Here is a 25,357-nt window from a genome sequence, read left to right on the forward strand (position 1 = left end):
CCTCCTAACGCACCCTCCATTGTTTATAATATCCTCCATGCCAACTCAATACCAGCTTATTCCTCCTTCACATGCTCCCTCTTAACTTGTTTGCCATCTCATGCCCATTCTCATTCATGCCCCTATGACAACTGAGTATTATCTCATGCCTCCACCCACACAGTACTCCCACCGTGTCAGCTCACCCAGTATACACCATGGATAGACCCAAGTAACCATGCAAAATAATAAAAACAAGTTTCTAAAAGTCTAATATTGCTCCCGCTATTTAGAAGTGATAAAAATAACACTACCATTTGCAAGATCCTTCCTGATAGTCTGACTTGAAGCTATTTTGCATTCTTTCACAGTTACTGGATCAAAATCTGGAACTCACCACCTGCCAGCAACTGAGAGTACACCTACACCAAACTGACTTCAGTGGTTCAAGATGGTAGCTTATAGCCACCCTCTTCAGAGACATTTAGGAGTATGCAATAAATATTAACTTTCCCATCATTGCCCACATGCAACAAATACTTTTTTAAAAGTACTTGCTTTTTCTGCAAGTTCTAAAAAAAATTTCTTTCCCAGTCTACACAACGGGCAGAACATTCCCCTCACTGGTGCAGCATCAGCAATGACAAGAAAGGTGGGAAAATACAAGAAGAATGGAAAAAAAATCACGAAAGTATTAAAATTTTTAAGTTTCAATTGGTTAATGTCTTATAATAAACAAATGTATCTTTGCCAATCCTTTAATAATCTACTTAAACTGTCAATCCAAATGAAAATGCAAAGCATTCTGCTGAGATTATTGTAGATGTGGAAACTCAGCTATCCATTCACCATGAATAGCCCTTAGGAAAATGTCAGCAAAGAACTCTTGAAACTGCTCAAACAGATACTACATCTAAAGTTTTGACAAAGATCTGTAGCTTGGGTTGTGGGTGAGGTTGTTGACTTGCTCGCTGAGCTGGCTTGTTCTCGTTCAGACGTTTTGTTACCATGCTATGTGACATCATCAGTGGAGCCGCCGATGAAGGGATGTTATTCTGCTTCACTTGGAAAGTATACTGTAATGTCAGTACTGACAGAATAAATTCCAAGCGGAATAGAATAACATCGCTTCATTGGAGGCTCCGCTGATGATGTCACCTAGCATGGTGACGAAACGTCTGAACAAAAACAAGCCAGCTTGGCGAGCAAGTCTATAACCTCAGATACTACATTTGTTGGGCTATCAATCAAAACAATCCAGAAGATTTAAAAAACAATCACTTCCAGCTGTAGCCAGTTTTCTTTTTACAATTTAAAGAGAAGATGATTTATAAAAACTTCAGATCACAACGGTTAAAGAGACCTTATCAGCCCTTCAACATCATTTGTATCAGCTCCATGAATTTGTATCTCCCACACTGCAAGTTAAGGCCCTAGCAACAGCCGAGATGGGGTCTGTTTGAAGTCAGCACTAAGTTGAAATGATTTTTCTGAGTTCAGGTTTACACTCTTATGTCCATTAAGCCCCTCCTCCTTCCCCCAACAGCAAAATGGAGTTTGCTTGAAACAGCAGTGGGTCTTCCTGGACTTGCTCACCATGTTTAAAGGTTTTTGCAGTCTGCACAGCTCCATGAAAATCCAGCTGCTAGCCTCTAATTTTCTGGTCAATGGTAACTCCAGGGTATTGAGGCTGGAGAATTCAGTCATGGGGATAATGCCATTGAATGTCAAGGGGAGATGGTTAGACCCTAACTTGTTGTAACTGGTCAAAGCCTAGATCACTTAGTCATCCAAGCCTGAATGTTGTTCAGTGCTTGCTGAATAAGGGCACAGGGTGAATTGTTTGGCTAAATGCCAATGTCTGATGAGTTCCACATAAAGCCAGTAACTGATATTTTTAAGTTCTGATTTCTGCTCTGCTAAAACATTTGGAAATTTGATTAGTACAGCTTTATCTTTATTCCACTGAAATAATTTAATCACTGGAATACATTTTGAACAAAGTATAAATTAACACAATCTTCAATATATAGTTTAGAAAAAAGTTAAAATACATTTAAAGTTCCTGATATTGCTAATAAGTTATAATTATTTGTACATTGGACCATTATGGCTGATAGGATTCCCAGGGTTTACTTAATACGTTTTAAAAATAGTGCTAGTTTAAAAAAATCAACCTAATTAATCATAATTGGGATATACGCGCGACACGTAGAAAGACCCGTCCTTTTCTAAACCCTCGCAATATCACAAGGGAGCTTCACATGGTTTTCGAAAGAATGTATCAGTTTTCCAAATTCATTCCAAAATCTCTAGTGAAATTTTCTTAATCGATAAATTCTGTTTAATTTTAAAAAGCAAGAAAACGGTTTCCAAGATTTTCTATTCTCAACAAAGTGTTACTGTAAAAATGTCAGCAAGAATTTAGTGCTTTAATATTTATGAATAATTAATCTATAAATTCCAGTTAAGTGTTGGGACTACATTTGTAGAAAAACCTAATAAAGCCAGGTATATAATACTTATGCTAACCTCAATCTTTTAAAAAATATGGTATTCACAAATACAGGATTATCACTAATTTTCAAAAATAAAAATGCAAGATGTTTCGTTTAATTGTTTCTGATGGAATTTCTCATCTATTGATTCTAAGCTCATACAGGTCACTCCAGTCACTAAATTAAACCTCTGTATTATATTTGCTGCTGACTGAACTCCATTCACTGAACTTTACTCTTTGCAAGAAACAGCATAAACAAATGTCTCTTACATTAAATAATTGAAAACATTTACTATTACTGCAGTAAAAGCAATGTGTAAACAAAATTAACTTGCATATTTTAACCTAACTATCATATAGCATCGAATATCATTAACCACTAGGACTAGAATAACATTCAGGAATGAAAATAAAGAAATTGAAAGGATCTTGCTAATTCAATGAATATGGTGAAAAGCTTCACAATGCTTTTGAAATGAATTTGTTGGAAGAGATCACAGGTTTAAGTTTTACAGGTATATGTGATCATGTTTTCTTCATTTTCAATTTCCAGAATATTTCTAATTCCCCTGGGTAAGGCATCATGTGGTAGAGATTCTTGTGTTAAAGAAATAAGGGTCCATGATATTTTGTCTGTATTGGTATTTGTCTTTAAGATGTGTGTATCAAATTCTTGCAAAATTTCCTGATTATATGTTTGTAAAATAAATCCTTAAAATAGAACTAGCCATGATGTCAGGTGGCACAGCATTACTGCAAAGCAAACAGTAAAGTTTATTTTTAATCATCATTAATATCTCTCTGCAAACAATGACAAGAGGGCTAAACAGTACAAATCCACAGATAACACAGTGTGGAGTTGGAGGAACCACAGCAGGCCAGGCAGCATCAGAGGAACAGGAAAGCTGACGTTTCAGGTTGGGACCCTTCTTCAGAAAATTTTCTTTGTTATCTTTGTCATCTCTGACTCCGGCATCTGCAGTTCTTGCTATCTCAGTGATTTACAAATCCACAGACTGTTTTCTCATTTCAAATGGTTTGACAGTCATTTCATAAGCTAAAGTTTATGAAATGACCACAAAACTGATGAAACTGCTGAGGAAAATGCTAGAAATACACAATAAATCTGTCAGCATTTGAAAAAGCAAAGATTGACTAACATTTCAGGGAATACATCGCTGTCAGAATGCTAAGTTAAAATTTTGTTGGCTACATCTGATTGCAATAAGCATGAAATATTTTAGGAAAAGTAAAATTCACCAAAAAAAAGCAATTAAAAGCAGATCAATGTTCAACTTTAAAGTATCAAATAAGACGAAATTCTCTTTTTATTGGATGCAAGCATGTGGTAAATACTGAAATATTTGGGAACAGACAATTTTGAGGGCAGATGCAATATTTGAGTTCCATTGCTGATTGTCTCATTTAGTTCTACCTGGCAAGTGGGGTGGTTTTCAATAGGTCACTTAAAATATTTCAGGAGCTTTTGAAGAACAGTTCCCAGGTCATAGTCAGTTGGAGTTAGAACAGACAGGGAAGAAGCAGACCCTGCATAGAAAAGAATTGTTTAGCTATGTTGTTGAGAAGGCAACTGAACAATAATGGTTTTGTATAGTTGTGTTCAGTGAGAAGTCAAGGGCAGTTAGCAAGCTCCATGCAGTCAGAACTCAGGTAAAAGTTCTAAGAATTAGTAGGCATGTTAGACATAATGCTCAAAAGAAGCATGCACTTGATTAATATTCAGTACAGTTAAAGTTGGGGGTGAAAGTCCATAAGCAGTAATTGATTGCGCAATTGACCCAGATCAGAGCTCAGGAAAAGCTTGGTGAAGAACACTGTTTGTGTCAATAAGTTTCCAAAATCCAGGGCAGTGTAGACCTGGGAAAGGAAGGTAAAATACCATAACCTGAGCAGGCATTGAAGCAGTCGATGGAGTAGCCATTGAGGGGGTTTCAATGCAGGTTGTCAAAAGTGAACATCTGGAATCCCTTGCGTACTTCTCGTCTAGCCGGGGAGGTGATGACCTAGTGGTATTATCGCTGGGCTGTTGATCCAGCATCCCAGATAATGTTTTGGGGACCTGGGTTCGAATCCCGCTATGGCAGATGGTAGAGTTTGAATTCGACAAAATATCTGAAATTAAGAATCTAACGATGACCGTGAATCCATTGCCGATTGTTGGAAAAACCCATCTGGTTCACTGGCATTCTTTAGGGAAGGAAACTGCTATCCTTACCTGGTCTGGCTTACATGTGACTCCAGACCCACAGAAATGTGGTTGACTCTTAACTGCCATCTGGGCAATGAGGGATGGGCAATAAGTGCTGCCTTGCCAGCGATGCCCTCAACCCGTGAATGAGTTAAAAAAAACTTGGTGATCTACAACGTCACTAACATCTTTGGGAGAGGAGAGGGAATGCATTGCTGAGAAATCCATGTTATCTGTCTTAATTGCGGTTGCTGTTAGGTATTCAACTATATTTTGTTTGTTTGAATTTTTGCCTCTTACTAATTTTGGAATATTAGAATATAATTTTATCTACCTCCACACATTTTCATCAACAATCTTTGCAGGTTTGCCTCAATGATTTCTGTTTGCAATAAATTTGTTACGCTTATAAAGACATAAAGACTCGTTTCTAATACTAAATCAGATACAATCTGAGATAACAAGGTGTGGAGCTGGATGAACACAGCAGGCCAAGCAGCAGAGGAGCAGGAAAGCTGATGTTTCGGGCCTAAACCCTTCTTCAGAAATGGAGGAGGGGAAGGGGATTCTGAAATAAATAGGGAGAAAGGGGGAGTCTGAAAGAAGATGGATAAAGGAGAAGATAGGTGGAAAGGAGACAGACAGGTCAAACAGGCGGGGGTGGAGCCAGTAAAGGTGAGTATAGGAGGGGATAGATCAGTCCAGGGAGGACGGACAGGTCAAGGGGGCAGGATGAGGCTAGTAGGTAGGAGATGGGGGTGGGGCTTGAGGTGGCAGGAGGGGATAGGTGGGAGGAAGGACAGGTTAGGGAGGTGGGGACAAGCTGGGCTGGTTTTGGGATGCGGTAGGGGGAGGGGAGATTTTGAAGCTTGTGAAGTCCACATTGATACCATTGGGCTGCAGGGTTCCCAAGCGAAATATGACGTGCTGTTCCTGCAATCTTCGGGTGGCATTGTTGTGGCACTGCAGGAGGCCCAGGATGGACATGTCGTCTAATGAGTGGGAGGGGAGTTGAAATGGTTCGCGACTGGAAGGTGCAGTTGTTTGTTGCGAACCAAGCGTAGGTGTTCCACAAAGCGGTCCCCAAGCCTTCGCTTGGTTTCCCCGATGTAGAGAAGGCCACAACTGGAACAGCGGATACAGTATACCACATTAGCAGATGTGCAGGCGAACATCTGCTTGATGTGGAAAGTCTTCTTGGGGCCTGGGATGGGGTGAGGGGGGAGGTGTAGGGGCAGGTGTAGCACTTCCTGCAGTTGCAGGGAAAAGTGCCAGGTGTGGTGGGGCTGGAGTGGAGTGTGGAGCGGACAAGGGAGTCACGGAGAGAGTGGTCCCTCCAGAAAGCCTCCAGATAAGGGTAGGGAGGGAAAAATGTCTTTGGTGATGGGGTTGGATTGCAGATGGCGGAAGTGTCGGAGGATGATGCTTTGGATCCGGAGGTTGGTGGGGTGGTACGTGAGGATGAGGGGGATTCTGTTTTGGTTGTTATTGCGGGGAGGGGGTGTGAGGAATGAGTTGCGGGAAATGCGGGAGACACGGTCGAGGGCGTTCTCGACCACTGAGGGGGGAAAGTTGTAAAACGAGGACATCTGAGATTTTCGGGAGTGGAATGCCTCACCCTGGGAGCAGATGCGGCGGAGGCGAAGGAATTGGGAATGGGGGTGGCATTTTTGCAGGAAAGTGGGTGGGAGGAGGTGTATTCTAGGTAGCTGTGGGAGTCGGTCGGCTTGAAATGGATATCGGTTTCCAGGTGGTTGCCAGAGATGGAAACAGAGAGGTCCAGGAAGGAGAGAGAGGTATCAGTGATGGTCCAGGTGAACTTAAGGTTGGGGTGGAAGGTGTTGGTGAAGTGGACGAACTGATATAGTTGGCTATACTATTAACCTGGTTAAAGTTAAAATTTGTTATGACCCATGGAGAAGTAGGACTAGAAAGGAATTCACACACCTCTATAGCCTCTGTCATAACATTTTTTTTTTAATCCTCAAGTTGTCTCAAAAGTACTTCAGAAATTGATTCAGTTTTTTTGATATGCAGCCACCATTGTATTGTGGGAAACATGGTAGCCAATGCGCACATAGCAAGCTCCCTCAAGCAACACAATTATTCCAACTAGATCATCTACTTTAGTGATGTAGATTGAGGGATGAATATTGGTTATGCATGATCCCAATAAATCCTGTAAGTTGCTAGTCTTGGGATATGGAATGATATGCTTTCTCTTAAATATGATTCTGCCACATGTAACATTTAGCTCTGGTGCCAGTTTCTCCAGAATTAATTTCCAACAAAACTCTGGACAGTTTTATTTTCTTTACCATAATCAACCGTAAACCTATTTCGCCAAATTTCTTTTAAATATTTGATTTCCTCATACATCATTTTCATATCCCCAAGTCCTGCTGCTGCTTTCTCCTCATTCCTTCTACCAGCTAATACTTCAAAGCCATTATAGCACAAAATGGCTTTATGTCTATTGATCGCTTGTTTGTGATCAATTTCCAGAGGAAGAGATCACTGGCTCCGGATCTTCAAAAAGATAACTGCAGTGTGAAGTAAATAATTCTAATCTCTCTTCTGTATAAACCATTGAAATGGTATTTAATATTTAACATAACAAGACAGATTGACAGAGAAAATAAACTGGGAAATTCATATTTCATTATTTTAGAACAGGGAACATTCTTCATTGTATATAAACAGCATACCTATGAATTGACCATTAGCACCCTCAACATAGTTAACCAATGAGACTGCAAGTCAACCAAAAAAAGATTTTTGGCAAATAGCTGACTGGCTTCAATTAATATCAGTTTTGTGTTAGACAGAGTCACAGTTGATGCAATATTTTGACCAGCTATCAGCAATAACACGCTTAGTAACCATTATTTGTAATACATGAGCCTGAATTTTGCAACAGGAATAACCGATTATCAATACTCACCATTAGTAAGGAGTAATTTTGATGCCAGCCACAGGGTGTGCACAGGCAATTAAACACGGAATCACAGAATTGTACGGCAAACAAGGCAGCCAGTTAGTCCATCAGCTTTGCACAGGTTCTTTCAAACAGCAATCCAGTTAGGCCCACTCCCTCGCTCTTTTGCCAATACCTGCAATTTATTCTCTTTCGATTATTTACCCAATTTCCTTTTGGAAGCTGCTACTGAATCTGTACCACCATGCTACCAGGAAATGCAATCCAAATCAAAACCACTTATTGCATTAAAATGTTGTCCCACATGCATTTTTTTGGATTGTTTGTCAATTAGCTCAAATCTGTACCTTCTGTTATCAATCCTTCAGCCACTGGACACAGTTTCTCTTCACTTATTCTAAAAAAAAGCTGTCATGAATTTAAACACCTCTACAAAAACTCCCCTTAACTCTCCTTAGTCGAAGGGGAACAAGCCTAGCTTCTCCAGTTTATCCACCTAACTGCAATCCCACTTTGCTGGAATCATTCTAATAAACCACTTTTGTATCCCCCCCCTCCACATTCTTCACACAGGGAGTTTGAAACAGCACACTACTTTCGAGAATACCCACAAGCTTTACAACCAAGATTTTTCTTAATTCAACACTCCAATGTAATTTTCTTGAATACGAGTACAGTTTTAACTTAAATATTATTGCAGAAATGTACAGTTAACTTTACCACAGTTTTGAAATGATAAGAAAGATTCTACTACAATTCTCAGAAGTCTAATTCCTATCTGTAATAAGGCATGGGTGGACATCTTATTCACACTGATATCTGAATTTTCCCCAAGTGCAATTCTATATAAACACTTAAGATCACAACTGCTGCTGTGTTACCTTCCAACTTGCCAGTAAAGAAAGATAGATCAGTGATTATAAAATAAGGAGGATGACTTTTTAAATGTAATTGTGTTGTCATAGTGAAATAAGGTATAAAATGATGGTTCAATACAATCCAAAGGGACATGATGCAGTACATTACGTCCAACAGCAGGAGCGGCAGTTCCCAATCTTCATAAAGACTGCTCCATTAAATTTCCTCCAGTCAATAATTAGGATTCCACAAATAAACCTAGGCAATTAAATCAATACTGTTGGGCAATTACCTCAGAGATTCTGGACTCAGTGGCACAGAAAGACACTATATCTTAGACTGCATAATCAAACATACTAATGCAATTTCTATCAAGATCTTGATTTACTTAAAATAATTGGAGATGTAAAACGAGATTCACCTCAGAAGTGAATGCTGCTTTATGCTCAACAGTGGATTGCTTTTTAGCTTTTGCTTTATGAATTCATCATACTGCTGTTGCAGTTCCAAATCTTTGAAAATAAATTTATTCTAATATGAAGATTCTTTAAATTAAAGCAGCCTTTATCAGTGTCTGTTAAAGGGCCATTGCAATCAAACTTTAATCATTATTACAGCACATATACTGTAACATGAAAGACCAATCTATTTAGCATCACTTTATGAATCTCAACAAGTTGCCCAAAGCCACTCAAAGATTTCAGTTTAAATGGTGTAAAATAATTTTTCAATTGGTTCATGAATAAATATGTGCTGATTGTTATAATACTGCGAAACCCATTTTTATTAATATCTGCTAATAGAACATCTAATCTATCACATTTTTCCTCGAGTCAATGTGTTAATTTGTCCAGATACTACAAGTTTATAAATTAATCAATATTTGGCACATTTCTACTGATAGACATAGATTTCGCCTGTGCTACTAGAGCTACACCAACTAAGAGTTCCTTAAGTTAAATAAATGTAAATGTATTATTAATACAACAGTTTTTAACTACACTTCTGAAATAATATTCCTCTGAAAAATACATGGAAATACAATTTAGTATTACTATAGTTTAAATTCCACAGCTCAAATATGGAGCCCTGGGCCTGTCATTGTTTCATACACAGGAACGAAAAATCTTTTTAAAAAGCTGTTGAAACATAAAAGCAAGCAACCAAGAACTTCAGATTTTATTGTTTCTATTAACATAAGAATTGAGATTTTTGGATAATGACTTACAGCCATGATATTTCCCTGAATTATTGAATTTATGTCATTTGCACCATCCCAATCAAATGAATATGATAAGACTGACCCTGTTGCCTTTGCTTTCTGGATTTAAGGATCTCTGGTTTGGCTGCTGCTAACCCAACTATTGTTTGTGTGCTATCTGATACAACTTGATTACTTTGTTACTGCCAAGCATTGTAAACCAATGGTGTTATCGCATATTAAACACATCAATGTTGGTTTTAATGGTGACTGAGTTAGTTTCACAACTGCCAACGGTAATTTTTACTATCTAGCCTCATCACAACACAAGTTGTCTATTGAGATAGTAGGAACTGCAGATGCTGGAGAATCTGAGATAACAAGGTGTAGAGCTGGATGAACACAACAGACCAAGCAGCATCAGGGGAGCAAGAAAGTTGACGTTTCGGGCCTAGACCCTTCTTCAGAAATGGGGGAGAGGAGAGGGATTCTGAAATAAATAGGGAGAGAGGGGGAGGTGTATAGAAGATGGATAAAGGAGAAGATAGGTGGAAAGGAGACAGACAGGTCAAGGAGGCGGGGTTGGAGCCAGTAAAGGTGAGTGTAGGTGGGGAGTTAGGGAGGGGATAGGTTAGTCCAGGGAGGACGGACACGTCAACGGGGCGGGAAGAGGCTAGTAGGTAGGAGATGGCAGTGGGGCTTGAGGTAGGAGGAGGGGATAGGTGGGAGGAAGGACAGGTTAGGGAGGCGGGGACGAGCTGGGCTGGTTTTGGGATGCGGTAGGGGGAGGGGAGATTTTGAAGCTTCAAATTCCAATTGGAGTTGTTAAACGACAACCAAAATGGGCTAAGTAACTGTATTTAAATTGCATGCTTTGCTTTGTTCAGCGAAAAAGTGTCTGGACTGACCTGAGGCTCTCTCCCCACTGGTGTAAATAATAAACTCTTTGATGCTTGAAGTGGACTTGCTCCTATTTCTTATGTGGGATAATTAAGAAAATTTAGCATAGATTTGTTAAGAGCAATCATGCGCAAGTAACTTGCAGGAACTTTTCGATTAGTTACCAGAGAAGTTTAACGAAGGTTAGGCTGTTGATGTGTCATACACAGAATTCCAGAAGCTATTTGATAAACACACAACAGGCATGTAAGACAAGTTACAGCTCATGGAACAAAAGGCACACAGCAACATGGATATGAAATTGGCTGAGTGGTAGGAAACAGGGTAGTGGTGTACATGGCACGATTTTAAAATTTGCAGCTGATGAAAAACACTTGAAATCATTGTAAATAATGGGGAAGATAGCGGAGAACACAGGTTGGTGGCATGGGCTTATGTGGAATCTGAAAGTTAAAGCACATAAATGTAATAAGTTTCATTTTTGTAAGAAAAACATGAGAAACAATAGGAAATAAAGGTTACGATTCAAAAGGGATAGAGGAGCAGAGAGGCTTAGGTATAAATGTGCATAAAACATTGAAGGTGGCAGGACATGTCAAGAGTTTAGATTCCAGACCCAGAAGAATATGAACTGAAAACAAAAAAATGCTGGAGATCACAGCGGGTCAGGCAGCATCCATGGAGAGAAAGCAAGCTAACGTTTCGAGTCTGGATGACTCTTCATCAGATTTGCTCCCAGGAGAATATGGGTGACTTTTAACTGCGTTCTGGGCAATTAGGAATTAGTAATAAATGTTGGCCTACCCAGAGATGCTCACATCACATGAATGAATAACAAAACATTTGGGGCACCATACTTTGGGAAGAGTGCAGGGAACAGAAAAGATTCATGAGAATGGTCTTAGGGATGAGAAGATTCTCTTATGTAGTGGTGGATGGGGGCATAATTACAATGTTTAAAAGACACTTAGATAAGTACATGCAAGTGAAAGATTTGGATGGATATGGACCACGAACAGGCAGGTGGGACTAGTATAGTTTGGGATTATGTTCAGCACAGACTGGTTGGACCGAAGGGTCTGTTTCTGTGTTGTATGCCTCTATAAGTTGGAGAAGAGAAGGTTGAGAGGAGATTGATAGCGATTCTCAAAATCAAGTGGGGCTAGTACAGAGTAGACAGGGAGGAACTTTTCCAATACTTGGAATCATCAAAATCAAAAAGGGACAGATTTAACGCAATTGGCGAAAGAAAGAATTGTGATGTGAGGAGTAACTTTTTCATGAACAAGCTCCCTCTGTTTTGTAACAATTCTGTGATTCTGAAATTTAGGTGCAGCTAAATTGGGAGGCAATGAGCACAGGGATGATGATGGGTTATTGGGACTGTTGTTGTTGGTTAGGACAATGGCTTTGATCTTTCCGATATTTAGTTGCATGAAATTTCTGCTCATCAGCATTGGATGCTGGACAACCAGTTTATTTTAAAGACAGTACAGCGATCAAGGGAGGTGGTGGAGAATTACATATAAATGGTGGAATCATGTCTGTGAAAACTGCTGTTGCTGGAAAGTGGGGCGTGGGGTAGCATATCGTTGTGAACTGGGAGGGTTTATATTCCTTGGGAGAGACCAGAGATAACAGTGTGGGTACAGGATGATTTCACATTGCAAGTGGTTCTAGCACTGTGATCGAATTGTTAAGAATATAACCAGCATTCAACACAGAATTTCAGTAAGATTTGCATGGATTTGGGAGCTAATGCCATATTCAAGAAAAATGGAGATGGAGCAACTGTTCCTTAGATTTGTGTAGTAAACAACGTACTATTTAAAATATCATACAAAGTAATGTAATTAGGATAAAAGATGTGAACAACATTTGTAAAGCTTTACAGAAATGCACCATCACATTCCATAGATTATTCAAGTTTGGAGCTTTGGCACTATTGGTGGAATATGCCCCTCCACAGGTAGCAAGAGAGGTGGTGTGAGCTGGCTGTAGTGAGAATCCCGCCCCTCTTGCCACGTTATCAATTAAGTTCTGGTGAAAAGGTTCATTGGAAACTTGCGTGACAAACCACCAGTCAAAGCCAAAGTGGTCAATTAACAATCACCTAAGAGTTTCAAATCACAAAGATCCCAATTACTTGCATCCTAGCTGGCGAGAAAGGTGGCTAGCTTCCTGACTAGGAAACCAGGCAGGACCTGCCTACTCCGTTGGAACGGGCCTCTAACTGCCTTAATCTGGAGGGAACTGGAAGCATGAATGGGAACAAGGAATGGCCTTTGAAAGCCATCCCCTGCCCTTTCCTCTGATAGCCCAGAACCCTTTCCTTTTTCTCATAGCTGGATCACCTGAGCAATAGGCCGTGGCTGGCAGTGAATAGGAAGCAGACGCCACAGATTTTTGATTGGCCAGCAGTTTTTGGTGACTCAGGATACCAGTGTTAAGACCTGTGATAGGCTGAGAAACCCACTTGTACTCACCTGTCAGCTTTTAACATTGTGATTGAACTGTAATCGGATGAATTATCACAGCAAAAGAGGAAAATTACTGCCCATAAATCGAAGTTACAGTTAAACCCAATAATACAGCCAGAAATGAACACTGTATTAGAATAAAATATAAAGACACTGACACAAACATAATATGTACTGTGTCCTTTACTGGAGTTCATATTTATACAATCTTTATAGAATTCATAGAATCCCTACAGTGTGGAAACAGGCCATTCAGGCCAACAAGCCCATACTGACTCTCTGAAGAGCATCCCACTCAGACACGATCCCCAACCCTATCCCTATATTTCTCATGGCAAATCCACCTAACCTACACATCCCTGGACACTATGGGCAATTTAGCATGGCAAATCCACCTAACCTGCATATCTTTGGATTATGGGAGGAAACCCACACAGACAGTCGCCGAGGATGGGACTGAACCCAGGTCCCTGGTGCTGTGATGCAGCAATACTAACCACTGAACCACCATGCTGCCCTATTAGGTTGTAAAACCTGAATAGGTTTTGCAAAAACGTGGAGTGTATGCACACATGTTCCAATGCTATCCACACATGCAACATCAATGACTTTCTGGTACTTGCAAAGATAATCTCAAATTATAAAACATTAAGGCAGCAGTGTGGTGAAAGTAATAAACAAGGCTTCACCTCTTCGATAATGTCCCTCCTAAACCCAAGAATGCCAACATTTGACAAAATAAATCATGCACAGTTTTAGCTCAATTCAACTTCAGATCTTACTCACATCAAGAGACTAATACCACAGACAAATTGGAATAACCAAATGTCAATTGATTGTCCTTAATCACTTGTGACAGACATAGTATTCTCGAAGACAGTATGTTAATAAAGAAAAAAAAAACCTGGAAACTGATAAGAGAAAAGAAACACAGAGGTCACACCAGGAATCTCTGTGGATTTGCCTATGATTCAAGACAGTCTCAGCCTTGTCATCAAGTGCGCAGCTTTCCACTCAGCACGGAAATATCAATAGGAATATGTTTGAGAGGTCTCTAGTGGACATTTTTTCATTCTTTCTGCATCGACAGGATTCTGAATCAATATTCAGTTCCCACTAACAAGCTGTGCACAGTCTCTGTAGAAAATATTGTGCAGAATACAGGAAGACATGGTAATAAACAGCTGTCCAGCTGTGAGGAAAACATGAATTGACTGCAAGTGAATCCCTCAGAAAAGGTCACAAAGCTATGAACCACTCTTCAGGTATTCTAATTTATTGCTGAATATAAACAACTGATAATACTGTGTTACCAGAGCTACCTTGTTCTTACACATATTTTATATTGACACATATTTATGTTATTACTGGAGAGATAGTCATTTTATCTATAAAATTATTATGCTGAAAACAGCCATCTCTTATTCTTTCCTTTTTAAAATTTATACTCAAGAATGCGCCATTGGCAAGAATGATCCTTACACACGTCAGCTAACTGCAGTGTTATTCTATAACAACCACTGTAACTTGCATTTACACTTTGATATCTCTGAGAAGTTCACAACAGAATTGAAAGAGGCTACGCTTGGAATGGGTGATGTTATGGGAAACCAGTAGTGCATTTATAAGGGTAGGTTTTTAAAGAAACACTCTAAAGAATCTGAGTGGTGGCATAGTGGATTTTCAAGGTAGTCTACAGGACTATGAGTATCAGCAGAGAATGAAGGCTAATGCAGATTCAGAGCAGCAGAGTGAGTGGCCAAATACTTAGAGCTGTAAAGGTGGACCATGGTCTTGGAGGAAGATTAGGGCAAATTGTAGGACATAAGAACAGGGGTATGCCATTCATCCCTTTCAGCCTGTTCCATCATTTAGTAAGGTCATGACTGTTCTGTTGCCTGACTCCATATATCTGCCTTTGGCCTATATCCCTTTATATCTTTGCTTAACAAAAAGTGATCTGTCTCAGATTTAAAACTAACAACTGACCTAGCATCCACTGCCAATTGTGGAAAAGGGCTCCAAACATCAACTTCCCTTCCGAACATCTCTCCTAAGTGGTCTGGCCATGATTTTTAGACCATGCCCCCTAGTTTGAGAATCCCCAAAATAGCTTACATTTATCTAACCTGTATTTTCCTGTAATATCTTGATAAACAGGGATTTGTGTAATAGAAATCTCAAGCCAAAGCTAAGAATGGGAGGAGTTGGGGAGAGGTGGGTTTGTTACAATTTCCCCTTTTACCTTGAGCACAACGAAAAATGTTATTCCAAAGGTATACAACACACTGTCTCTTATGTAGTTACTTGAAATCCACATCCAAGGCCGGAGTGATTCTCAGCTTCTCGGGATTTACTTCTGTTCTTTTCTCTCAGCCTAGAAATGTCTAAACTAAAACTGTCATTCATGGTGAGGGTTTCTCTTGGAGATTCTCCCTCAACTGCAAATTAGGAGGTTTTCCAGGCTCATTTAAATTTGGTCATTTTAATTCAGCATGAACTTCCACCTGCATTCTGGGAGGTGAACAATGGAAACTTTTAATTTCAAGCTGCCTCCTCTCTCCTGGATCTTGGCCAGTGTGGGAATCTTGCTGTCGATGTCACTCTGCACCCTCTATCAGCCACCCAGCCACCTGACCTAACCGGTGCCCTGCCTGTGCCTATAAATAATGAACAAAATAGCTATTAAAATTGCACATGTCCTATTGGCTAACTTTATGAAATCACTGGAAACAAAGATTTGTATAATTTCTACAGGAAAGAGGTGAACACATCGGAGAGGGTGCAGAAGAGGCTTACAAGAATGGTTCAAGGGATGAGAAGCCTCAGTTATGAGTACAGATTGGAGAGGTTGAAATTGTTCTTCTTGAAGAGAAGAAGGCTAAAAAGTGATCTGATTACAGTTTCAAAATCATGAACAGGCTGGATAGAGTTGATTGGAAGAAGCCGCTCCCACTCATAAAAAGATCAATGAGAAGGCAAATAAAGTGTTTTACAAGTAAAGCAAATGGAAGATGAGAAAAACATTCGTCACACAATGGGTGACTTGAGTCTGCAACACACTGCCTGGGAATGTGGTGGAGGCAGGTGAAATTGAGGTATTCAAGAGGGCATTGGATGATTATTTAAACAGAAACACATTGTGCAAGGGTATGGGGAAAAGGTAGGAGAATGATATTAAGTCATGGTGCTCATTTGGACAGCCAGCGCAGACACGACGGCTAAATGACCTCCTTCTGTGTCATAACAATTTTACAATACTTCAATGTCTTCAGTATGTTCATCAGTGCTTCATTGATAATATTTTTCTTCAAATCTTATGAACTTCCCCTTGAAATTACACTGTAAAAATAGGCAGGTTGTTTAAGGTTGTTATGTCCCATGAACATTCCACGGGACATAAAGAATTCATTGAAAATATTTGCAAATCCTTGATCGCTGAAGCCCTACTAAAATACCATTGTTTGTTTGATCTCTCAAACATATTTACATTCACAGTCTGATCATAAGCTGTTAATCACTCCTCCCCACTCTTCTACTTAGGCTCAGCAAGAGAGGGTCGAGACAGTGACATGTAAGAAGCAAAGGGGTGTTCTGTTTTAAATAGTCCTACAGCTGCTATAATATTCCACACATAATTGAGTCTATCCAGTGCTATATGTGCATTTTCCCAACACCCAAAGAAAACATACAACTGACTTCTGCAGTAGTACAGTAACATTGCTATCCTGAGGCAATTCTGCAACAGTGCTTCAGGATTTCATGTGATGTGGAATGGTATAAAACCAACAGCACAATACAAGGTTTCCCAACAAAATTCACAACTTGCACTTCTGGTTGCCTTACTTTTCCCAATGGCAAGGAAAGACAGGCACAGATCGATGAATGTAAAACCACTTGGCTGGCCTGTAGTGAGTTATGCTGCTCTGTAATACCTTTGCCTCTGCATTCGGTTCTATTTCTGTTACTACTGGGAATAGACCTGCTTCTACAGCTTTCTGTTTGGACTAGCTTGTTTGATGCAATAGAACTTTGGAAGTACCAGCCTTGTTTTGTTTGACTCACCCTGCCATTGTATATCTGCACTATCACATCTTTATTTCCATGCAGATTTGGATTCGCACAGTAAGGCATGACAATGAAGTTAACATTTAACTTGATAAAGTGTTTGAGTTAAATAAATAGTTCAGATTTTCTTCATTTCCAAATTGGTTACGTCAGTGAAATGATTCACGTATTAAAATAATAAGATTAAATGAATGTGTTATGAAGCTATGGCACATCGTCACAATAAAAATCATTGCAGATTAGTAAATTTGTAAACTGAATTCCAAAACAGCTCTGAAGTAACTTGCTGAGTAAAGTAAAAGTGTGAGTAATTTTTAAACTACTTTTTGCTTCAATAATTGTATATTATGTACCGTTTAAATTTCTACAAATACTATTTAATGCGTTTGGCGTTTTTCATACAATGTGAGGTTTACATGTTTCCTTCTATTTTTAGACCAAAGTAAGCTTGAAAGAACTACTAACACACAAGATGCTTCGATACCTGGCCTTCCAGAATCCTCTGTATTTCAGCTAGCCAATTCTGATCTTTCCGCAAAGCATCTTTATTTTCTTCTGCATTCTATAAGTAAATAAAAGGTGGCATAATTTTAAGATGATCCATGTAGTTTATTAAAATTAGTCTTATTTGTTCAATTGTTATTACATAGCATTACATAACAACATTAAAGAAAAAGGTTATTCGACCCTGTAATTCTGTACATCATAGGTTGTACGGCATTTCATCTAACTCATCTCAGTCTTTCAGCCTTTTCTTCCATATATTGATCTACTTCCCATTTAAAAGCATTTAAGTTATTTGCCCAATCACTTCCTGTGGGAGTGATTTCCACATTCTGAACACTCTATAAAAAAACTTTCTCCTCAACTTTCTACAGTACTTAATCGTGACTATCTTGTATTTATTCTGCACTGTAGCATCATGCAGGAGATCAGTTAAATTTGCTGCGAGGAAAGGGGGTGGATGGTATTAGTATGTTATAAATAGGGAGAGAGGTATTGAACATGAAGTGAGGAGCTTGAAGTGTTCAGAAGTGGAGGAAAAAGTTGAAGGGGGTGGTGTTTATTACAAAGCATGTTGAAACAGCAAGAAATGCTCCTGCACCACTTGAACAAAAGCAGAGCTGGAAAAGCACTTTGTACTGTCCTTATCATCTCTTTTCTGTTTCTAGGTTTCCCGTAGCCTGGGAAAGTTGTCTAGTGCAAGTAAGAATTTAGCAATTGTTAGAATGGAGGCATGCATATTCATAATAGTATTTTAAAAATCAATTTGTTTCTTGAGCAGATTGGTGCCTCTTCCCTGCTCCATCTCCATTATACTGGAAGATGGTGGTTTGGATTCCTGATTCAGATTTTTTGCATTTGAACATCTAACATGACGACAAGCTTCTTACTTTTGGAAGTTAACGTTCAGCCGCTGATTTCCATACCTACCGTGTTGAAACCTTTCCTAATTTTAAAGACATCTATCAGGCCACCTCTAAATCTTCCCTTTGCTAAAGTAAAAAGCCCCAGTGTGCTCAATCTTCCCTAATGCAGTAGGTGTAATATCTCAGTTTTGACATAATTTTGTCAAGAATTTTATGTAGAAACTGATGGAAGATGAATTATTCACCTCAGAACCTGAAGTTATCTTACAATAAAAAAGTAACAACAGGAAATGAAAATCTGCTCACATTAAAACTACTGCTGCAAGATCAAGATTATTACTTAGCACATTATTGGGGTTATTTCAGAATTTTAGAAAGGTTTATTGCAATGTTTACAGGAGACTCATTAAAAAAAGAGTTTTCTCCTTTTCTGGTCTTAGATCTCACTGTGGTACAGATGGTCAAGACTGCTTATGCATTCATAATGATCCATCTGCTCTTCATACAGCAGAGGGAACCCAGTGCTCTACAAGGTACACATAAAAAACACTACTTACCACAGCACAAGCATAATCAGCATTTCAATCAGACAACCAGATAAACACTCTCATGAAGAAAATCCTCATAAGGTTAAGACAAGGAACAAGGTGAGAGATAGATTTAGATTTATTTTTAGATTTAGATGTCTATTGTCATGTGCCTCCTGGGACTGCCATTTCAGCAAAGGAACCTACCGCTGCCGATACTCCAGGAAGGGGCCCGCTCCCGACAGCCTTAGTGATGAAGGATTAGGGATACTTGGTTTTTGATGAAGAGCCAACAGAAAACCAAACAAAGACACAGAAGATTCCAAGCAGAGGCACAGAAGATTTACAGCCACAGTGTGTGGGTGAATGTACAACAGTGGAAAGTGGATGCAGTTGTCTAAATACAAAACAGTCATCCAACACATCTTTGAACCACAGTATTGCACAGTGTAAAAGGCAGTAAGAATTGCAATAATGTTGTCAATCATCTTTCTCATAAGTTAATGATTTGCGCCATGGTGGTCAACTCTGTGTTAAGCATCACATGGAGTACTTCAGGAGTCACAATCTAATATGCAGTTTCCACCGCATTTGCTGCAAAAGTGGACAATGGGCTATCAAGTTGCACAACTTGCTGACCTCTGACTTATGTGTCCTTTTCTTGACAAATATAGTTTCTGGTTCTGTTTGCCTCTTGCAACGCTTTTCCGAATGGTCATCCTCCAGAAGTCACAGGTGTCTCAGTTGTCAGTTTCACTATCAGCCATCTTTCTATCTCACTTGCAGGTATCCTTATAGCACAGATGTGGATATAGAAGGTTGTGACCAGGTAGCCAGTTTTCTGCCCAGAAGGTTTTTGAGTATATAACCACCAACCACCTGATATGTGTGGACAAACTAGTGCAGAGGATGTTGACTGTATGCTGATGGAATTAGATCATTCCAGGTCCTTTGAGTTGGTGACCAAGAGTTGTGAAGGAAATGTCATGAGACAGTGAAGATGGAAAATGTTCAGGTTTCCTTTGCTGCCTAGCAAATATTGCCCAGGTGATTTGGGGGTTGCTGGCTAGGTTAGCATTCATTATCCATCCCTAACTGATCTGAGAAAGTTGTGGTGAGCTGCCTCCTTGAGCTGCTGTTGCCCATGGTGAACTGAGTACACCCACAGTATTGTTAGGAAGACAGTTCCAGGATTTTGCCTCAGTGAGAGTGAAGGAATAGTGAAACAATTTGAAATAAGGATGGTGGGTGGCTTGGAGGGGCACATGGAGTGTTCCCATGTATCTGCTGCCTTGTTCTTCTACGTGGCAAAACTCTTAGGTTTGCTGTATGCTGTTGAAGGAGTTGTGCTGAGTTGCTGCTGTGCATCTTATAGATGACACACATTGTTGTCACAACACAGTGGTGGAGGAAGCTGATGGATGGTATGCCAGTGAAGTGGACTGCTTGATCACGTCAAGCTTCTTGACTGCTGTTGGAGCTGTACAAATTCAGATGAAGGGGGGCATATTCAATCACACTAACATGTCTTGTAGATGATAGACAGGCACTAGATATTCATAAGGTGAATTACCCTCTTTCATCTGCTTTTGTAGTCACAGTAGCTATATTCTTGGTCCGGTTCAGTTTCTGTCAGTGACCTTGATGTTGATGGTGGAGGGGCAATTCAGTGATGGTAATACAATTATGTTGAGAGAAGTGAGCAAATTCTTTCTTTTTGGAGAAAGTCATTGCCTGGCACTTGTGAGGCACGACTGTTACTTGCTATAATCTTTAGCACCCATTCCTGTGCCAACTGAGTTGGGATGATCAGCCATAACTTTGTGTTCACGTGGTAATATATTAACATGTTGCTGCCAAACTGTAGTAATTTCTCTAAGGTGAAAGACTGGGCAAAATTTAATGGAACTCTGAGCTGCCACCCTACTTCAACATTCCCAATTGGGTGCAAAAGAATGCAAAACATTACGTTGGTTCCAGGAGTTGGCGGAAAGATGACATATATAGACAACAGTCCACCTGTGAGCGCCACTTCACAGATTTAGCCTGGAGCTGAGGAGTGCACGTGTCACTTTAAGAAGGCACAGCTCAGGAATTGCTAATCTTGAAGAGACTGTTTACTAGCAGGAAGAGACTTACATGCATTAGCTTTTCATTTCTGCATTGTTGTTAGCCAGTGAAAATGAGAAGCAAACTGAGGTAGAAATGCTGAAATCACAATGACGCTATTCTCACACATTCAAAACGCCACATCAATCTGTTGGCCTTCACACTGCAGTGCTCAACCATTACTGCCTAGAAGAAAAGAAAGCCTGCTTGCCACTTTGCGGGCAGTGACTTGGAGATATTATTGAAAGGAGTGGTGGAGAGGAGAACCATTCATTTTTCTGCCACGGGAGGCCAACAGACCAAGCCAACCTAGACCCAAAAAACAGCCTGGTTCAGTGCCAAGGATAAGCTGGGATGCCCAGAGGACAAAAGTCAATGATCCTCTGTGCTGCACTGGGATAAATGCGATCATCTTCTTTCTGCTGCCTCATACTCACACGGCACTACTCATTTTGACTCTATCACTGTACATGCCTCTCTCACCAAGGCTCATGGGCTGTAACTCACAAAATGAAATTTTGAGAGGTTGATCTCTTCCTGATGCAATTGTAATTGCTGTCTCCTTCTACACAGTCTTCACAATTAAAGCAAGGACACAAGGACACTTCAAAAAACTTTATCTGCTAGAAGATAGCAAGAATGCAGGTGCTGGAGCCAGAGACAACACAGTGTAGAGCTGAAGGAACACAACAGGCCAGGCAGCATCAGAGGAGCAGGAAAGTTGATGTTTCTGGTCAGGACCCTTCCTCAGAAATGGGGAGGGGGAAGGGAGCTGGGAAATAAATAGAGAGAGGAGTGGGGCTTGGGAAGGTTGGTGGGACGGTGTTAGGTGAGTGCAGGTAGGGAGTGGTGAGGATTGGTCAGTGGGATGAATGGGGCGGATAGGTGGGTGAGAAGATGGACAGGTTGTGTCAGGTCAAGAGGCAGGGATGAAAGGGAGGGTTGACGTGGGATGAGGCTGGGAATATAGAGAGATTTTAAAGCTGGTGAATTCCATGTTTAGGCCATCAGGTTGTAGGCTCCTGAGGTGGGATATGTGCTGTTGCTCCTCCATTTTGCGGGCGGTGTCATTGTGACATTGGAGGAGGCCCAGGATGGACATGTCACCCAGGGAGTGGGAGGGGGCGTTAAAATGGTTGGCAATCGGAAGCTGCTCCTGATGCGGCCTCCTCAACTTCAGTGAGACCAAGCGTAGACTCGGAGACCATTTCGTAGAGCATCTGCACTCCGTACGTGACAAACGACAACACCTTCTGGTCGCCAACCATTTTAACTCTCACTCCCACTCCCTGGGTGACATGTCCATCCTAGGCCTCTCCAGTGTCACAATGATACCTCCCACAAACTGAAGGAGCAACACCTTATATTCTGCCTCAGGAGCCTACAGCCTGATGGCCTAAACATGGAATTCACCAGTCTTAAAATCTCCTCACCCCAGGCCACATCCCATGTTCAAACCTCCCTCTCATCCCCACCTCCTTGACCTGACACAACCTGTCCATCTTCTCTCCCTCCTATCCGCCCCACCCATCCCACTAACCAATCCCCACCACTCCCTACCTGGGCTCACCTATCACCATCTCACCTACCTTTCCCAGCCCTAGCCCTCCTCTCTCTATTTATTTCCCAGCTCCCTTCCCCTTCCCCATTTCTTAAGAAAGATCCAGACCCGAAACGTCAACTTTCCTGCTCCTCTAATGCTGCCTTTGTTCCTCCAGCTCCACATTGTGCTATCTGTCAGAATATGCTTTGCAGTATTATGGCACAGTGGTCAGCACTGCTGCCTTACAGCGCCAGGGACCTGGGTTCGATTACACCCTTAGGCGACTGTCTGTGTGGAGTTTGCACATTCTTCCTGTGTCTGTGTGGGTTTCCTCCGGGTGATCCGGTTTCCTCCCACAGTCGAAAGATGTGCAGGCTAGGTGGATTGGTCATGCTAAATTGCCTGTAGTGTTGCCTGTGTAGATTAGGTGGGTTTATAGGGGGATGGGTCTGGATGGGATGCTCTGAGGGTTGGTGTGGACTTGTTAGGCTGCTGGGCCTGTTTCCACACTGTAGGGATTCTATGATTTATGATTATTACAGCATATGAAGATAGTATAGAAATGTTGGTTCTTTTTGTTTGTACTTTTAGTTGTTTACACACCAACACTTCCTCTTCACTTCCCACAGGAATATCTACAGTATTCCAAGGTAACTAAAAGGCTGAAAGGTGTACAAAGCACTTGTATTTGTACAAAGAATAATTGTTGCATAGCAATAGCTAGTAATTGATGAGTCTTCATCTACCTTCATGTTCCATCAGCCCTTGGGAGACCATGGAATTTTGGCTTTCATGAAAAGACTATGGAAGCTTCTTTTATTATTCATTCAAGGGATGAGGGCTTTGCTGGCTAGGCATCATTTATTGTCCATGCCTAATTGTCCAGAGAGCAGTTTACAGTCAACCATATTGTGTCCACAAAAAGTATTTGAGCAAATCATTCCACTTAAGGAAAACTAGAAGATGAAGAAAGGAGTAGGCTTTGTCATCGAATGAGATGAAGAAAATACAGTGAGAGAAGGCTGGAGTCACATGTAGACCAGACCAGGTAAGGACAGCAGATTTTCTTTCCTAAAGGACCTAAGTGAACCAGAGAGATTTTTCCGACAATTGACAATGGTTTCACAGTCATCATTAGACCCCTAATTCCACATTTTTATTGAATTCAAATTCCACCATCTGCCCCATAGTGGGATTTGAACGTAGGTCCACAGAACATTACCTGGATCTCTGGAATACTAGTCTAACAATTATACCAAGATCTCTGACAATGCGACCAGAGCAGGACTTCAAACTGGACCGTACGACAACTGAGCAACAAACCAAATGTCATGCACAGAACTAATCATGTGAAGGCCCTAGTAGCAGACACCTTAATTCAATCTGCTAACGTGTAGTTAGTCAAGTTTTTTGAGAGCTCACATGAGACACTTGTAGATATACATGCACGTGTTGAAACTGAGCAGTTACAAATAAATAGCACAAGATTAGCAAATAGAAAACAGCATGTTAACTGTAACTCCTCAAAATGAAAGAATAGTGTCCTTAAATTCAAAATCATATATACTCATTAATTTGATGTAAATCTGTACTGAGCTTTTTATCAACATGACTATTCTCAATCTTATGAACATTCATATGTCTTAGAAGAAATGTCCTACTTAAATCACAATTTTTATCCATTTGTTATTCACTTGTTTATAACACCTTTAAATAGAATATGTGTGCAAAAATATTTCTTACCACTTCATCCTCAAGATCCAAAATATCCTGCAGATCACTTTGTGAAATATTGAGAATAGATGCTGCCATGGACTGGGCTCTGTTGACAGACTCTTTTGAAAGACCTTCATGGTTTGTATGTTTCACCTTTGCTCTTTTCAATTGGGTTCTTCTGCCTTGAATTTCTTTGCATATCTCGTTGGCTAAAGACTGCCATAAAACACATCAAGCTGTTATTTATACAGGAATGTACAAATCTGAGCAGTGGCTTGAAGTTCAACAACAACTTGCATTTAACACAATGTTAAGATACTTCACAAAGAAGGAAAAAAAATTGAGGTTAGGGTCAAGGAGATACTCTTACAGTAAAAAGGTGTTTTCAAATAGGTGGGTCTTAAGGAATGTTTAAAAGGATTGAGAGAAATGGTACAGGTAGAGGTGTTAAGAGATGGGGTTACAGAGTGTAGGCACATTGGTGAGAGTAGTTGGAATGTGGAATTCGTGCCCACAAGGAGCATTTCAGGCAAATAAATCCACCTAAGGAAATCTAGATGAGGAAGAAAGAAATAAGCTGTGTCAAAGGAGGAGATTAAGAAAACAAAGTGGGAGAAGGTTCATGGGGAGCATAATAACCAGCACTGAGCAGTTAAACCAAATTGCTTACTTCTGTCCTGTACATTCAATGTAATTGTCAGTAATTCCAAATTCAATGTTTTAGTTGCTTGTTTACATCAGTAGGCAAAATAGATGCTTAACAAATACATTTTTGTCTTCGTCACAGACTTGAACTCTTAATAAATTCACCAGAAAAGTAGGAATGTTCTATATTTTTCTGATATGGCTACTCGGTATTCTGGAATATTACCACATGAAGTGTCAATACCAAGTTACCTCTTTGAGAGAGCTTTGGAGACAACTGGATCAGAACACAGAAGCACAATTCTGTCTTCATT

The 25,357-nt window shown here is 40.3% G+C and overlaps 1 protein-coding gene across 1 annotated transcript in view; it reads right to left on the bottom strand.

Annotated features, from left to right (window-relative positions):
* Positions 1-25,357, bottom strand: part of LOC109936206 (centlein-like) — a 211,266-nt gene that overhangs the window by 14,529 nt on the left and 171,380 nt on the right. Inside the window, exons 8-9 of the mRNA XM_048595425.1 lie at positions 24,426-24,614; positions 17,618-17,695 (exon numbers count right to left, since the gene is read on the bottom strand). Coding sequence (XP_048451382.1) covers positions 17,618-17,695; positions 24,426-24,614 — 267 coding nt within the window. The remainder of the gene's footprint in view (positions 1-17,617; positions 17,696-24,425; positions 24,615-25,357) is intronic.

Source organism: Rhincodon typus, chromosome 3 (assembly GCF_021869965.1).
Source record: "Rhincodon typus isolate 14 chromosome 3, sRhiTyp1.1, whole genome shotgun sequence".
In the NCBI taxonomy this organism is placed as follows: Eukaryota; Metazoa; Chordata; class Chondrichthyes; order Orectolobiformes; family Rhincodontidae; genus Rhincodon; species Rhincodon typus.